Source organism: Schistocerca piceifrons, chromosome 1 (genome assembly GCF_021461385.2).
Source record: "Schistocerca piceifrons isolate TAMUIC-IGC-003096 chromosome 1, iqSchPice1.1, whole genome shotgun sequence".
NCBI classification, from domain to species: domain Eukaryota; kingdom Metazoa; phylum Arthropoda; class Insecta; order Orthoptera; family Acrididae; genus Schistocerca; species Schistocerca piceifrons.
The window spans coordinates 964,928,875-964,946,555 of NC_060138.1; the positions used below are offsets into that span (position 1 = coordinate 964,928,875).

Below are 17,681 nucleotides of genomic sequence, written 5' to 3' on the forward strand. Positions count from 1 at the left end.
ATGAAAACACAACAATGGAAGAGTTACAACTACTGGTTTATATAGGAGCACTCACTACACTAAATATACACACTAGGCAGAGATCAGAACCAACCAACACACAGAAGAAACCCACAAAACCAGCATGGCAACACAGGCTACAGATCAGAATAGAAAAACTGAGAAAAGACATCGGACAGCTAACACAATTTATAAGAAATGAAATGTCAGGAAAAAAAAAAAAGAAAAAGGTTAGTTAAAATCTCACAACAAGAAGCGATAGAACAATTAGATGAAAAGAAGCAGAAATTACAAGCATTGGCCAAACGACTTAGAAGATACAAAAAAAGTAAAAATAGAAGGAAACAAAACCAAACATTCAACACAAACCAAAAGAAATTTTACCAGACAATAGATAACACACACATTAAAATAGACACTCCACCAAACATAACAGACATGGAACACTTCTGGAGCAACATATGGTCAAACCCAGTACAACATAACAGGCATGCATGGTGGATACAAGCAGAAACAGACTCATGCAAGATGATACCACAAATGCCTGAAGTGATAATTTTGCAACATGAAGTCACCCTAGCAATTAATTCTACGCACAATTGGAAAGCCCCTGGAAATGATAAAATAGCAAATTTCTGGCTAAAGAAGTTCACCTCAACACATTCACATCTAACTAAATTATTCAACAGTTACATTGTAGACCCATACACAGTCTCTGATACACTTACACAAGGAATGACTTATCTGAAACCTAAAGATCAAGCAGACACAGCAAACCCAGCTAAATATCGCCCCATAACATGCCTACCAACAATATACAAAATATTAACTTCAGTCATTAAACAGAAATTAATAACACATACAACACAGAACAAAATTATAAATGAAGAACAAAAAGGCTGTTGCAAAGGAGCACGAGGATGTAAAGAGCAACTGATAATAGATGCAGAGGTGACATATCAAGCTAAAACTAAACAAAGGTCGCTACACTACGCATACATTGATTACCAAAAAGCTTTTGATAGTGTACCCCACTCATGGTTACTACAAATATTGGAAATATACAAAGTAGATCCTAAACTGATACAGTTCCTAAACATAATAATGAAAAATTGGAAAACCACACTTAATATCCAAGCAAATTCAAATAATATCACATCACAGCCAATACAGATTACGCGTGGAATATACCAAGGAGACTTATTAAGTCCTTTCTGGTTTTGCCTTGCTCTGAACCCACTATCCAACATGCTAGATAATACAAAATATGGATACAATATTACTGGAACATACCAACACAAAATCACACATTTGCTATACATGGATGATCTAAAACTACTGGCAGCAACAAATCAACAACTCAACCAATTACTAAAGATAACAGAACTATTCAACAATTATATAAATATGGCTTTTGGAACAGACAAATGTAAGAAAAATAGCATAGTCAAGGGAAAACACACTAAACAAGAAGATTACATATTGGATAACCACAGCGACTGCATAGAAGAGATGGAAAAAACAGATGCTTATAAATATCTATGATACAGACAAATATCAGGAATAGATAATACAAATATTAAAGAAGAACTAAAAGAAAAATATTGACAAAGACTAACAAAAATACTGAAAACAGAATTGACAGCAAGAAACAAGACAAAAGCTATAAATACTTATGCTCTACCAATATTGACCTACTCATTTGGAGCAGTGAAATGGAGTAACACAGACCTAGAAGCACTCAATACACTTACACAATCACAATGCCATAAATATAGAATAAATCACATACATTCAGCAACAGAAAGATTCACATTAAGCGGAAAGGAAGGGGATTTATCGACATAAAAAAAACCTACATTATGGACAGGTAGACAATTTAAGAAAATTCTTTATAGAACAAGCAGAAACTAGCAAAATACACAAAGCAATCATTCATATAAATACATCGGCTACACCACTGCAGTTTCATAACCACTTCTACAACCCTTTAGATCACATAACATCAACAGATACGAAGAAAGTAAATTGGAAAAAGAAAACACTACATGGCAAGCACCCGTATTATCTAACACAGCCACACATCAATCAAGACGCATCCAACACATGGCTAAGAAAAGGCAATATATACAGTGAGACAGAAGGATTCATGATTGCAATACAGTATCAAACAATAAACACCAGTTATTACAGCAAGCATATTATTAAAGATCCCAATACCACAAAAGATAAATGCAGACTTTGCAAACAACAAACAGAAACAGTAGATCACATCACAAGCGGATGTACAATACTAGCAAATACAGAATACCCCAGAAGACATGACAGTGTAGCAAAAATAATACGTAAACAGCTTGCCTTACAACATAAACTTATAAAACAGCACATTCCCACATAAAAGTATGCACCACAAAATGTAGTGGAGAATGATGAATACAAATTATACTGGAACAGAACCACTATAACAGATAAAACAACACCACATAACAAACCTGACATCATACTCACCAATAAAAAGAAGAAATTAACACAACTAATCGAAATATCCATAACCAATACAACAAATATACAGACGAAAGCAGGAGAAAAAATTGAAAAATACATCCAGCTGGCTGAGGAAGTCAAGGACATGTGGCATCAGGATAAAGTTGACATTATACCAATTATACTATCAACTACAGGAGTCATACCACACAATATCCACCAGTACATCAATGCAATACAGCTACATCCAGACTTATATATACAACTACAGAAATCCGTAATTATTGATACATGTTCAATTACCCGAAAGTTCCTAAATGCAATGTAACATATACCGTACAGTTAAAAGGAAGTCGCGCATGATTAAGGTCTGCGTCACCTTCCATTTTTAACCAGACATAACGTCTGAGAAAGGAAAGAGATGATGATAATAATAATAATACTGTTGTTGCACATCATTATTAGCACACCCCTACTTGGTACAGATGTACTCGCACACTGTTTGTCTGAAGTCTAGGTATATAAAAGTGCATTACTGAAAATTTCGTGACATTGTCCATGTTTCCATGTTATGACACCAGTTAAAAACTTTTTACCATGACTGGTGTTTCCTCTTTTTATACTACAAGGAATTGTACTGTTGCTGAGTAATAATAGTTAGAATTTGTTTTATCTCATGCAGAATTGCATTGTCGTAGACTTGTTCATTCTTTATCCATTGTGTGCTCAGTTTCATTTGGCTCATGTAAAACATAAAGGAAATAAGTTCTTAAAAATCAAAACACATTGTCTTATAAACTTTATTTGGCAACTCTCCCAAAATATTACAGTTTTTCTATATTTTGTTCCTCCCCACCGTATTCTTCCTGTATTTGCTAATATTGGAAGGAGTCTCGCTATAACTTAGTATTTTTTATAATTTAGGAATTTTTAGAGGAAAATTTGTCACATTCCCAGGGCCCTCTTCAGTATCTTATGACAGCTGCACGGTTTGATGCCTTAATCAGTCCATGTTGAATCAGCAACATGGCAGGCAGCAGCAGAGTTATTACCTCCAAATGTAAATAGAAACAAGCATGCATTAGTGTCATGCAGTAGCAATGTTGGCCACAGAATTGCAGTTGTGTTTGCAATGTGTTGGCGGTCTGGCAGTAGTTACACACACATGCAAGCAATCTTTCTGATTGAGTGTGACACTTCAAATGATACAGTTCTTTGCAGATCCAAAATGTGACATCTTTTGAAACTGTAAGATGCTGGTATCTGTTGGAAAGAAGTGTGTAATGGGGTGTTCACTCCAGACCCTCTTTTAGACAGCATTTGGTCATACTGACAGCGGCTTTACTGTGTGTTATTCCCTTATGAAGTTTCTTGTCAACAATCGACCACAATTTAAAAAACAAGAGTAATGTTCATGAATGTAATAATAGAAGAAGAAATGATCCACACTGTCAATCACTCAGCCTCATCATGACACAGAGAAGAGTACGGTATTCAGTTATAAAATTCTTTGGCAAGATACCCAGAGTGTTAAAGCATTTAATAACATAATAAAATTAACTTCAAAAACAAACTAAAATCATGTCTACTTAACAATTCATTCTACTCCATATAATTACCGAATATGCAGTAGTAATAGGTGGTGGTGTTTTGTGTACGCATATGCATGTGTGCACTATTCAGCACAGTTCCATATTGAATTTCTTAATGGATGAATGAGAATACCATATTCACAACATTAATGGTTTCATTGATTAATTGCACTCTTACTGAGTAATACCTTTGTCTCTATTACATTATTTAGGTTTAGAATGTTACTTCTGCCTACTTAAGGGGCTCCGGAACGCCCTATACTTGCAATGTTAAAATAACGCTTATAAATTACATCTTTCCTCACAAAGTATTGGAGGTAGGAAGTTGAACTTTTTACAGATTATTTATTGGAATATGGGCTACAACTTAACACAGGGATTTTACAAAATTTTAGTTCAGTTATTAAAGATGATTTTTTTTCAATTGTAATGAAAATTCACAACATTTTTTTTTGCAATTTTTTATTTATATATTCAAAAATATACAGTTTTTTGGAAAAAGGCTGTGTTAAATTATGCAGAAGGTACTGTGTAACATTTACTGAAAGTTTGAAACAAATATGTTTGGAAGATCCTTAGAAAACATGTAATTAGTATGAGAAAATAAAAGTTTTGGGAATCAAGTGACAAAGATTGGATTAACTTTTTAGTGCATTCCAGGTCCATAGGATGGATTATCTTCATCCTCTGCAAACTCCTCGTCCAGCTTCCTCTTGTTCCTCCTCCTGTTTACTCTTGCTTGTATTTCTAGACTCTTTACAGCCGTGTCTGCAGCCCGAAGGCGTTCCTTGTCTAAAGCAAGCATCGCTCGTTGTTGTGTTCGTAGATTTTGCTACCATTTTCTTCAGTTGCAGTTACTGCAACACTGTTCCAAAAGGTGGTCATGTATGAACACTTATCACATTTCAGTTGTATTTCACTAGCAAGTCCTACGTGCTTTATTATGGCGAGTTCCAGACCAACTTCACTACAATGAATACATCTTACACAGTTTGAAAAAATTCCTTTGAGAACCGACATATCAAATATTTCATTCACATCCGATTCGCCCATAAAACATTCATAGTTTTCACTCATTGAACCAAGCTTCTTCTGTGAAGTATTTTCTTTCCCACTTTGACTGCTATGGGCAGGTGTACTTGAGAGGTTAGGTTCACTCACTTGGTTATCGTCTTTATTGTTTACAGTAGTAACACATACCTTTGGCTTTCCAACATTTCTCCTTTTCTTAAAAGCCTTCAGAGGATTTCTAATAACTTTACTTTTACTCATTATTATACTTCAACAAAACAGAGACTCAAGAAACAGAATTAATTACGAATATTTTCGAGATAACGACAGAGTAAATAAACATGAAACAATCGACAATCACACCAGCGATATATATTGAACCATCACAGGTTAGCCACAACACATACTTTATCTCACATCACTAAAATGTACCTGATGAACACGGACGTTAATAATAACACCATTTGACAGCAGTTTAACAGCGCCACAGTGGGTCACGCCCATGTAGAACGCATTTCAAAAAAAATTTAAAAATAGTTGTAGTCTTCGGAATTGAATAAATTATATATCTATTTAAAGGTAATAGTCTGCAGATTCAGAAAACGCAAAAAAGTAAAAATTGAACTTCTCATGATTTTGAGCCTTTCCGGAGCCCCTTAAATTCACTGTTAGGATATTTTCTCTGTTGTTCAGTCTGAAGACTGGTTTGATGCAGCTCTCCACACCTTATCCTGTGCGAGCCACATCATCTCTGAATAAGTACTGCAACCGACATCTGTATTAATGTGCGTGCTGTATTATCATCTTGGCCTCCCTCTATGATTTTTATCTCCCACACTTCCCTCCAGTACTAAATTGGTGAACCCTTGATGTCTCTGAATATGTCCTATCAACTGTTTCTGGGTCAAGTTGTGCCACAAACTTCCTCTCTCCCCAGTTCTGGTCAGTACTACCTCATTAGTTACTTGGTGTACCCATCTGATCATAAGCATTTTTCTGTAGCACTACATTTCAAAAGTTTCTATTCTCGTCTTGTCTAAACTGTGAATCGTCCATGTCACTTCCATACACAGCTACACTTCAGACAAATAACTCCAGAAAAGACTTCCTAGCACTTAAATCTATATTCGATGTTAACAAATTTCTCTTCTTCAGAAATGCTTTCCTTGCCATTGCGAGTCTACCTTTTATATCTTCTCTACTTCGGTCATTGTCAGTTATTATGTTGCCCAAATAGCAAAACTCATCTACTATCTTAAGTGTCTTGTTTCCTAATCTAATTCCCTTAGCATTGCCTGATTTAATTCAACTACATTCCATTATCCTTGTTTTGCATTTGTTGATGTTCTTCTATCCTCCTTCCAAGACCCTGTCCATTCCGTTCAACTAAACTTCCAAGTTCTTTGCTGTGTCTCACAGGATTACAATGCTGCTGACAAACCTCAGAGTTCTTCTTTTATCACTGAACTTCAATTACTATTACAGATTTTTCTTTGGTTTCCTTTACTGCTTGATCAAGGTACAGATTGAATAACATCAAGGATAGGCAACCCTGTCTCATTCCCTTTTCAGTCACTGCTTCCCTTTCATGCTCCTCCACTCTTCTGCTGTCTGGTTTCTATACAAGTTGTAAACAGCCTTTCACTTCCTCTATTGTATCCCTGCTGCCTTCAAAAATTTCAAAGTGATTAGGCCTATCCCAGTCAACATAGTCAAAAGCTTTTTCCAAGTCTACAAATGCTCTAAATGTAGGTTTGCCTTTCTTAAACTATCTTCTTACATAAGTTGTAGGATCAGTTTTGCCTTGTGTTCCGACAGATCTTCACCAATGTTGGCCTCTACAAGTTTTTCCATTCTTCTTCTGTAAAGAATTCATGTTAGTATTTACAACCAAGACTTACTAAACTGATTGTTCAGTAATTTTTACACCTGACAGCAACTGCTTTCTTTGGAATTGGAACTATTAAATTCTTCTGGAAGTGAGAGGGTATTTTGCCTACGTCATACATCTTGTATACCAGATGGAAAGAATTTGTTATGTCCGGCTCTCCTGAGGTTATCAGTAGTTCTGATGGTATGTCATCTACAACTGGGGTCTTATTTTGAATTAAGACCTTTCAATGTTTTTGTCACATTCTTCTTGCAGTATCATATCTCTCATATCATCTTCATTTATATCCTCTTCCATTTCTGTAATATTGTCTTTAAGTTTAGGTTCAAATGGTTCAAATGGCTCTGAGCACTCTGGGACTTAACATCTATGGTCATCAGTCCCCTAGAACTTAGAACTACTTAAACCTAACTAACCTAAGGACATCACACAACACTCGGTCATCACGAGGCAGAGAAAATCCCTGACCCCGCCGGGAATCGAACCCGGGAACCCGGGCGCGGGAAGCGAGAATGCTACCACACGACCACGAGCTGCGGACTTCAAGTTTAGCTTCCTTGTCTAGACACTCTATATAGCCCTTCCCCTATCAGCTTTCTTTTCTTTGCTTCAGACTGGTTTTTCATCTGTGTTTTTGGTATTCACACAGCTGTTTCTCTTTTTTCGAAAAGGCGTCATTAATTTTCCTGTAGGCCTTGTCTATTTTTCCCCTAATGAAATCCCCCCTGCAGGCCCGGGGGTTAGAATAGGCCTGAGGTATTCCTGCCTGTTGTAAGAGGCGACTGAAAGGAGTCTCATACCTTTCGGCCTTTATGCGATTGTCCCCTGTAGGGTTTGACCCCCATTTTTCAAAATTTTCCTGAAGATCGAACCAATTGGGGAAGAGCGCCTTACATGGTGCATCGTGTCCATCGTGCATTGAGATCTTTAGCCCACTTTCTCGTCGTGGCGTTACAGTCCTGCTCGTCCTCCATATTTTGAGTGAGGACACTTTCATGAGTGCGTATGCCTCCACCCACTATTCAATGTCATTTTCTGCACCGAAAATGATCATGGAATTCTTTGCACCTCATATCCAGCACGGTGGCCAGTCTGTTGTGGTGGAACCACCATGTACTTTGTTGGTTGTAGCCCCGTGACTACACAGGGATATCTTTGCTGATGGCTGCGCCATTAACTCCCCATGTATGCCAAGGAGTAGATGCCCGTCACCTTGGGGCATCAGGACTCCCAGCAATGGCCATCCTGCTAGGTGGCCTTTGCTGTGGTTGGGTGGTGCCCGTGGGGAGGGCCCCTGGTCGGAGTGGGTGGCATCAGGGCGGATGACACGTGATGAAGTGTACCACGTCATCACTTGCTGGTGATCAAATGCCGGCAGTCTCTAAGCATTCAAAGTCTCAGTACAAAGCAAGGAATTATGATACTAAATCATTCCCCTCCCTGGCCACACCATGGGAGGAATGCCAGGCTAAGGGTGGCAGCGAACCTCATTCGCCCCGATACCTCATATGTATGAGAGCTGATGGGGACTTATTTGTCTTGATGAAGCTTCAAGTCAGGGTTAGTCTTGATAAAAACGGCATCCTCTGCCCAGTCACGGGCATTACTCGCTTGTGACAATCTGGGCGACATTTCCATTACCGTCATGCTTCATAAGAGCTTAACTATGGTTCAGGGTATTATATTCTGCAGGGACTTTCTTTTGCAGTCTGACGACGAGCTGTGCGCCAACTTAGAGCAATGATGGTTCATTTTGTCCAGCGCATCCATTGGGGTCATAGGGATAATTAGGTTGCCACAGGTGCCTTCATCTTCGCCTTCAAGGGTGACACATTACCCAAGAAGGTCAAGATGATGCTCAACCACTGTGATGTCAAGCCATATATCCCTCCCCCAATGCAGTGCTTTAAGTGCTGGAAGTTCAGCCATATGTCTTCCTGCTGTACTTCCAGTATCACATGTCGAGATTGTGGATGTCCATCGCATCCCAATACTCCAAGTACCCCACCTCCCATCTGTTCCATTTGCAGAGAGCATCATTCCCCTTGCTCACCAGACTGCAGTATTTTACAGCGAGAAAGGAAAATCATTAAATACAAGACCCTGGACCGACTAACCTACACTGAAGCCAAGAGGAAATTTGAGTGCCTACATCCTGTGGTTATGACCTCCTCTTACGTCGCCGCTACGAGAACAGTTATAGCCCCATCAGTTCCGCAAGTTCCATTCAGCTCTCAGAGCTGTCAGACTCCACCTGCCCCCTTGATGGTGGGGGGCACATCCCTCCCTGTTGCTCCCATACCACCTACCTCGGGAGCACTTTCCCCCAACCATTGGGAACACCAGTCCCCACTTCTCAGCTGGAGAAGCGTAAGACATCTTCGGCTCCTCTCACAAGGAAGGGCCCCCATGGGTCACTCATTTCCCAGGTTTTTGCTAGTGGAAAAGATGACACCCACCAGTGGCTGAAGTGCCCAAAAGCAGCTGGTCGTTGGGCTTCACAATCATCCTCAGTCCCGGAGACTGAATTGGTGAAGCCCTCCCAGCCAGAGAAACCCAAGGATCAGCGAGAGAAACTCAGAAAGAAGACCCCCCAAGACCAAGGGAATTGCTGTGCCACCGCTGCCTACAAGCTCTGCGTCTGAGGATAAGGTGAAGATTCTGGCGTCCGCTGAGTACCTAGATTTCGCCAGACCCTCAGCCACTATGGATATAGCCTTTTCATGAAATAAGTCAGTGGCAGCAGGTGACCCTGAGGCACAGACTGCCTCATTGTCTCGTGCCTTCCCAGTCTCATGATCATCGACTGTTAAGCTTTACACCTGCTTTCTGCATTGCCCTCCAGGAAACCTGGTTCCCAGCAATGCAGACCCCTGGACTTCGCGGATACGGGGGATATTACAAGAACTGTAGCTAATATATTAGTGTCAGGTGGAGTTTACGTTCATGTCCTGAACTCAGTATGTAGTGAACCTGTGCCTCTTCAAACTACTCCTGAAGCTGTGGTTGTCAGGATATGGACGACACAGGAAATAACTGTCTGCAATGTATATCTCCCTCCAGGTGGTGCACTACTGCTGAACGTATTGGCTGCACTGCTTGATCATCTCCCTGAACCTTTCCTACTTTTGGGAGATTTTAACGCCCATAATCCCTTGTGGGGTAGCACCATGTTTACTGGCCATGGCAGAGATGTTGAAAATTTACTGTCTCAACCCGACTTCTGGCTCTTAAATACTGGGGCTGCCACACATTTTAGTGTGGCTCATGGTAGTTACTTGGCTGTTGATTTATCAATTTGCAGCCCAGATGAGCACATGATGACCTGTGTGGTAGTGACCACTTCCCCATCTTCCTGTCACTTCCCTGGCATCATGCCCACAGACATCTACACAGATGGGCTTTGAACAATGCAGACTGGGTAGCCTTCACCTCTGCTGTTGCCGTTGAATCTCCCCCACATGGTGACATCGATGTTGTGATTGAACGGGTCACTACAATGATAATTTCAGCAGTGGAAAATCCGGTCCTTCGTTCTCTAGGGTGCCCCTGGCGAAGACAGTTCCTTGGTGGTTGCCGGAAATCGCTGAGGCAATTAAAGAGTGTCGGCAAGCTCTACAGTGACATAAGCAGCACCCTTCCCTAGAGCACCAAACAGCCTTTAAGCGGCTCTGTGCTCGTGTTCGCCTGCTTATAAAATGATGGAAACAGGAGTATTGGGAGAGGTAGGTCCCAACCATTGGGTGCCATATGTCACCTTCCCAAGTCTGGACAAAGATCAGACGTCTTTTTGGGTACCAGACCTCAACAGGTGTCCCTGGCGTTAACATAAATGGCGTGCTCTCTACTGACACAAACATGATTGCCAAGCACTTGGCTGAGCACTATGCTCGAGCCTATGCATTGGAGGACTACCCCCCAAATCTTTTCCACCCTCAAACGGCGGATGGAAAGGAAAGCCCTCTCGTTTACTACGCACCACAGTGAACCATATAACACCCCACTTACAGAGTGCAAGCTCCTCAGCGCCCTTGCACATTACCCAGACACAGCTCCTGGGCCAGATCGGATCCACAGTCAGATGATTAAACATTTCTCGTCTGACTATAAGTGATATCTCCTCATCATCTTGAACCAGGTCTGGTGCGATGACATCTTTTCATCGCAATGGTGGGAGAGCACCATCATTCCAGTACTAAAAACCGGTAAAAATCCACTTGATGTGGATAGCTATCGGTCCATCAGCCTGACCTACGTTCTCTGTAAGCTGTTAGAACCTGTGGTGTGTTGGCAGTTGGGTTGGGTCCTGAAGTCACGTGGCCTACTGGCTCCATGTCAGGGCGGCTTCCACCAGTGTCGCTCTACCACTGCTAATCTTGTGTCCCTTGAGTCTGCCATCCGAACAGCCTTTTCCAGACGCTAACATCTTGTTGCTGTCTTTTCCGACTTACGTGAAGCATACTACATGATCTGGTGACATCATATCCTTGCCACATTGTATGAGTGGGATCTCTGGGGCTCTCTCCCGATTTTTATCCAAAACTTCCTGTCGCTCCATACTTTCCGTGTCCAAGTTGGTGCCTCCAATAATCCCCCTGTATTCAGGAGAATGGGGTTCTGGAGGGCTCCACATTGAGTGTCTCTCTATTTTTAGTGGCTATTAATGGCCTAGCAGCAGCTGTAGGGCTGTCAGTCTCCCCTTCCCTGTATGCGGATGACTTCTGCATTTCGTATTGCTCCGGCCAGTACTGGTATTGCTGAGTGGTGCCTACAGGGAGCCATTCACAAGGCACAGTTATTGGCTCCAGCCCATGGCTTCCAGTTTTCAGCTGCGGAGTCATGTGTCGTGCACTTCTGTCGGCGCCGTACCGTTCATCCGGAACCTGAACTTGGTCTTTATGTCGATCCACTCACTGAAGTGGAGACGTACTGATTCTTAGGACTGGTTTTCGATGCCTGATTAACTTTGCTACCTCATCTTCACCAGCTTAAGCAGAAGTGCTGGTAGCACCTCAAGGCCCTCCTCTGCCTGAGCGACACCAACTGGGGTGTAAATAGCTCTACGCTGCTGCATCTCAACAGAGCCCTTGTTCAATCCCGCTTTGAGTATGGGAATCTGGTTTACGGTTTGGTGGCACCCTCAGCTTTGCGTTTACTCGACCCAGTGCACCGCTGTGGCATTCGCCCAGCATCGGGAGCTTTTAGAATGAGTTCCGGAGCTCTGAAGTTCATTACACTGACGGCTCGATGGCTGATGGTAATGTTGGCTTTGCCCATGTCCACAGAGGCCATATTTAACAGCATTCCTTGCCCGCTGGCTGCAATGTATTCATTGCAGAGCTTGTGACCATATCTCGTGAACCATTCCTGTTCTGGTGAGTCATTTCTTGTCTGTTCTGACTCCCTGAGAAGCTAACAAGCTATCGACCAGTGTTACACTCGCCATCCTTTGGTAGCGAACATCCAAGAGTCCATCTCCACCTTGGGATGGTCCAGTCATTCAGTGGTGTTTGTGTTGACCCCAGGACACGTCGGAATCCCAGGCAAAGGACTTGCTATCAGGCTGGCAAAATAGGCTACGCGGAAATTGCTCCTGGAGATGGGCATCTCTGAAACGGAGCTGCGTTCTGTCTTAGGCCTCAAGGTTTTTCGGCTTTGGGAGCTGGAGTGGCATAACAGTGTGCACAACAAACTGCATGTCATTAAGGAGACACTGAATGTGTGGAAGTCTTCCCTGCAGGCTTCTCACAGGGAATCAGTTGTCCTTTGTTGGCTCCACATTGGCAGTATGTGGCTCACACATGGTTACCTCCTCTGTCGCGAGGACCCACCTCAGTGTCACTGTGGCTCTCAAATGACAGTCATCCATCTCTTGCTGGTTTGCCCACTTTCTGCCACTCTGCTGCGGACTTTTAACTTTTCCAGCACTCTACCTTTGGTGTTGGGCAATTATGCCTTAACAGCAGCTTTAGTTTTACATTGTAGCCGTGAGGGTGAGTTTTATCGTTTGATCTGAGTTTTAGTGCATGTCCTTTGTCCCTCTGTGTCCTCCACCCTAGGGCTTTTAGAGTGGAGGTTGCAATATGTTGCAGAGTGGCTGGCTTCTCCTTTTTTTACTCTCATGGTCAGACAGCTGTGGTAATCTGCTTTCTTGTTTTTAATCTCTTCTCCCTGTTTCTTGCGTGTCTCTGTGATTTTCTTGCCCTGTTTTGTCCATTGTAGTGTTTGTTGACCTTCTGACGTTCTTGTGGTTCTTCCTTTCTCCTGTTATTGTGCTGTAAGTCTTCTTTGTTTTCTTCTTTTCCTTGGGTATTGTTCTACACTGAACAAGGGACCGATGAGACCTCTCAGTTTGGTCCCCCTCCCCCCTCTCTTTTAAACCAACCAACAAACCAGCTTAGTGAAATATGCTTCTAAATCCTCACATTTATCCTGTAGCCAATCCTGCTTAGCCATTTTGCACTTCCTGTCAGTCTACTTTTTTTTTTAAGCATTTGTATTCCCTTTTGTTTGCTTCATTTTCCGCATTTTTATGTTTTCTCCTTTCATCAGTTAAATTCAACATATCTTGTCCTATCCAAGAATTTCTACTAGACCTTTTCTTTTACCTATTTGCTCCTCTTCTGTCCTCACTATTCCATCCCTTAAAGCCACCCCTTATCTTCTACTGTATTCCTTTCCCCTGTTCTAGTCATCTGTTGCCTAATGCTCCCTCTAAAACTCTCAACCTCTGGTTCTTTCAACTTTTTCAGGTCCCATCTCCTTAATTTCCTACATTATTGTGGCCAGAGTCCACATCTGCCTCTGGAAATGACTTACACTTTAAAATCTGGTTCTGAACTCTGTGTCTTGTTATCAGTCTGAAAACATCTGGTGTCTCCAGGTCTCTTCCATGTTTACAACTTTCTTTCAAGATTCTTAAACAAAGTGTAAGTGATGATTAAATTATGCTTTGTGCAAAATTGTACCAGTCAGTTTCCTCTTGCATTCCTTACCCCCAGTCCATATTCACCTACTATTTTTCCTTTTCTTCCATTTTCTACTATCTCATTCTGGTTCCTCAGCTAGTTGGCCTGTAACCTTGTATCGCTGTTGTGAGTATGGCCTTCGTGTCTATCCTGGCTATGATAATACATTCACTATGCTGGTCATAGTAGCTTACCCACATTCCTATTTTCTTTTTCATTATTAAACCCACTCCTGTATTACTTCTATTTGACTGTATTTTATCACTGTTTGACTTCCTGTGTACAGGTAACAAATTTCTCTCTCTCTCATGCACATGTACATTCATATGTACTTGGCAGAACTCTTCTGACTGCTGATTGGAGTCAGTGGAAAAAGTATCCAGATAGTATACCAGTTTGCTCTGGCACATTCAGATTTTTGTTAATGTTGAAATCAAAAGGCACTAATGAATGGGTATCAGTGCTTGAAACATTATGTATTACATAAGATTTCTTTGTTTAAACTTAAATTCACAGTCTTGCTAAGTTCAACTATCAACACCACTATTTATAATAGCCTAAGCAGAATATAAAAATATTAAACCACCTCTTCTTTGCTTTGTATGTTGCAGGTGTTGTATGCTAGAAATGGGTTGAGGCTGTCTCCACAGATTCGTCAGTGCCAGAGGTCTCTATCAGATGGTGTGGAGGCAGTCTCAAAACCGACCTCTCTTTATGACTTCACAGATGAGGAACAAATGATGAAGGAAACAGGTTAGTTTTTCTAATAAACTATTGTCTTAATTTATATCTATCAGAAAGCAGAACTTTCTTAAATTCTAAAATCAATATGCCACTACCTGCTTGCCTATGCAATGTGTATCTAAGAATTGTTTAGTTATGAAGCTCTATTTGAGAAGTTTGAAGATTGGTGGTAGAGCTTGATGAAATTATTGATAGCACCAGCAAAGACATTCGTCAAGAGGCAGAGCAAGGGTGGTGTATGCAGTTCTATGGTGTTTGTCAGCTGAAATTTCCCATAAAGTGTGGCTAGTATTTCCTAAGTCAAAACCATGGCAACTGTGACAGCTTTTGCAGAAATAGATGTAGTGACCATATCTAGGGATTTGAGGGTGGTTTTTAATACAGAAGTCACACGTTGATGTGGTCAGCATATTCAGTGCAACTGGAAGATGTAACACGACTGGAAGCTCGGAGTGGGGATATCAACACAGGTTTCCACAGGAACAAAGTAGATTGACACAGGATGGGATTCACACCCGGACAGTAAACATAAGCAGGAACACTGTGACCTGTGCAGCAGTCCCAGTAGTGTGGCGTAGTGCAGTGCTGGAGATCTGAGTGTGGAATTAGTAGCGGGTTAGTGTATGATGGACTTTGTAGGAGGAAGGCTATGTAAGTTTTTTATTGGATAAAGGATCAGATATCTGTGGCTAGTCTGGGTGTATTTGGGATAAGAAATTTGAACCCCACCTCATTGTAAACTGATTGGCATAGGAGGGATAATGTTCATTCATTCATTTTGGCGTTAATGAACTTCAGAGTAGGAAAAGGACTACTGGACTCGTGTGGAAGTAGTTCCTCAAGTTGCAACAGCTATGATTTCATACTAGGACTGGATTTTCTCTGTAAACATCACACTGAAGTCGATCTGGAATGGCACCTGGATGGTGTTCAACTCTGTTTAGGTACTACTGCTCAGAATACTGAAACGCCACAAGGCATACCCCAACATCAAGGAAGCCACCAAAATGGTGTGCATGGTCCCTTAGAATTGACTTGCAGGATAATATACTGCAAGGTAAAGGGAAATTAGTCTGGGTATCCTCAATATGTTGTGTGTAATAGAACCGTTAGTGGGAAATGAAGAACTGGACAAATCAGTGTTTTGTTTGCCATAGTTTATCGTATGTGTAAGAGGTTGATAGAAGCTGGGTAGTGTCTATCAGCATGGATAATTTTGGTTTAGTGGAAGTAGAGCTATAATGAGATGCACTGATGGCCAACCTATTAGAGGTACCAGAGGAAGAAAAGGTAGATAGGGATATGAATACAGAACAGTATAAGGCAAGACAATCTATGTCTAGCCACACTGTGGGGAAAAGTATCACATTTAGAAGGAAGAGATGGATAAGTTGTTGGATAAATATGGGGAATTGTTTAATTCTTTCGAACTAGTGCCAGGAAGTCTATAATGTAGCATAAAATTCCCTCTGAGAGTGCAAAAGAATCCATAAGTTCCATATTACCTTCAACTGGTTATGGAAGAATTTATAAACCAAACTATGTGGTGGGATTATAGAAGAAAGTACCAGACCTTTAGGAGTGCCAGTAGGAATCGTATCTAAGAAAAGCTCAGGTGGGAGTAAGGCATACCAGTTTTGTTGTGACTGTTGGCATTTAAATCAATGTACAGTAACAGATGCATACCCAAAGCTGCAGAAGCTTGAGATAAAGTGGGGCAATGTCGTTGCTCTTAAACTGAAAACCATACCACAATTTTTCTGTTAAACTCCATTGCAAATTATTTGACTTGTCCTATATCATTATGTACCCCTATACAGTGTATGATTCACAGGACCAATAAATATACAATACAATACAATTGCTGGTGGACACACAAGCAGAACACGAAGCAGAATGTGAAAAACTGTGTGCCTTGTGCACAAATAACTGATCATAGCCAACAGCAGAGTCGTAGCAACTGTTTCAAATAATTGGTAATGAATATTCTTTGACCCTTCACACAAATACCAATGGGGAATAGGCATGTTTTAACCATTATTCATCACTTTTTGCGTTATGTATCTGATTGCTGTGACAAATTGACTAGCAGATACAGTAGTGCCGGTAATGGTTAACCACTGAAGCTTGAATTTTGGCATTCTGGAAACTATGATAACTGATCAGAATACTAATTTTATGTCTTTATGAAGCAGTTATGTTGGCTCTTCATGGATTCAGAAGTTGAGGACAAGGGCACTGCATGTGCAAGTCAATGAGAGAACAGAGTGAGTGTACAGGACAAAACAGAATGTTAAGTAATTATGTGAACAGTCACCATAGTGACTGGGACATTCTACTGCCATATGTTGACCGGCTTACAACTCGAACATGCATCAGATTATGGGATTGTTGCCCTGTGATGATGTCTGTGGTTTGAAGATGCCTCCCCCCTCGGAGTTATGTAAACTGCCCCTGGGTGAGGATGTTTCAGCTATCCAGAATTTTCCATTGTTTTAAGGGTCACATGGCAGCAGGTGCGGAACACAAATGCCAAAGCCCTAGAGAGGCAAGAAGGTGCACAGAAAGGGAAAACCAAGCTGCCTTCATGGGTGATTTTAATCAGCCCATGTTTCGAAAAGTAAAACGAAGAAATTCATTATGTGATACTAGGGTTTCAATCACACGATTGAAGTGATGTCCCTGGTCAGTGTTAAGACTACAGCTCCTGACTCGTACTACTGGAGTTCATCCATTTAAGGGCACCCCTGAAGTTCTGCCTCAGTTGCTGTCAGCTCTTGCCAAAGGGAGAAGGAAGTGGTAAGATCCAGTGAAATGGGCAAATTTCCACTGTGGTTACATCTACCTACCTGCACATCCCAGGGTCACAAGGCATTCTAACTGAGGATGCCCCTAATGTGTAAAGAGTGCTGGTTTTAGTGCTACATAATCCACTGCTTCTAGCCCTGGGACTGCTACGGTACTGAGCTGAACGAATCACGGTATGCCCTA

At 41.3% G+C, this 17,681-nt stretch overlaps 1 protein-coding gene across 1 annotated transcript in view; it reads left to right on the forward strand.

Annotated features, from left to right (window-relative positions):
- The window catches only part of LOC124746186 (short/branched chain specific acyl-CoA dehydrogenase, mitochondrial), a 65,450-nt gene that overhangs the window by 12,669 nt on the left and 35,100 nt on the right, over positions 1 to 17,681 (forward strand). The window contains exon 2 of the mRNA XM_047248946.1: positions 14,558 to 14,699. Within this exon, the coding sequence (XP_047104902.1) occupies positions 14,558 to 14,699 (142 nt within the window). The remainder of the gene's footprint in view (positions 1 to 14,557; positions 14,700 to 17,681) is intronic.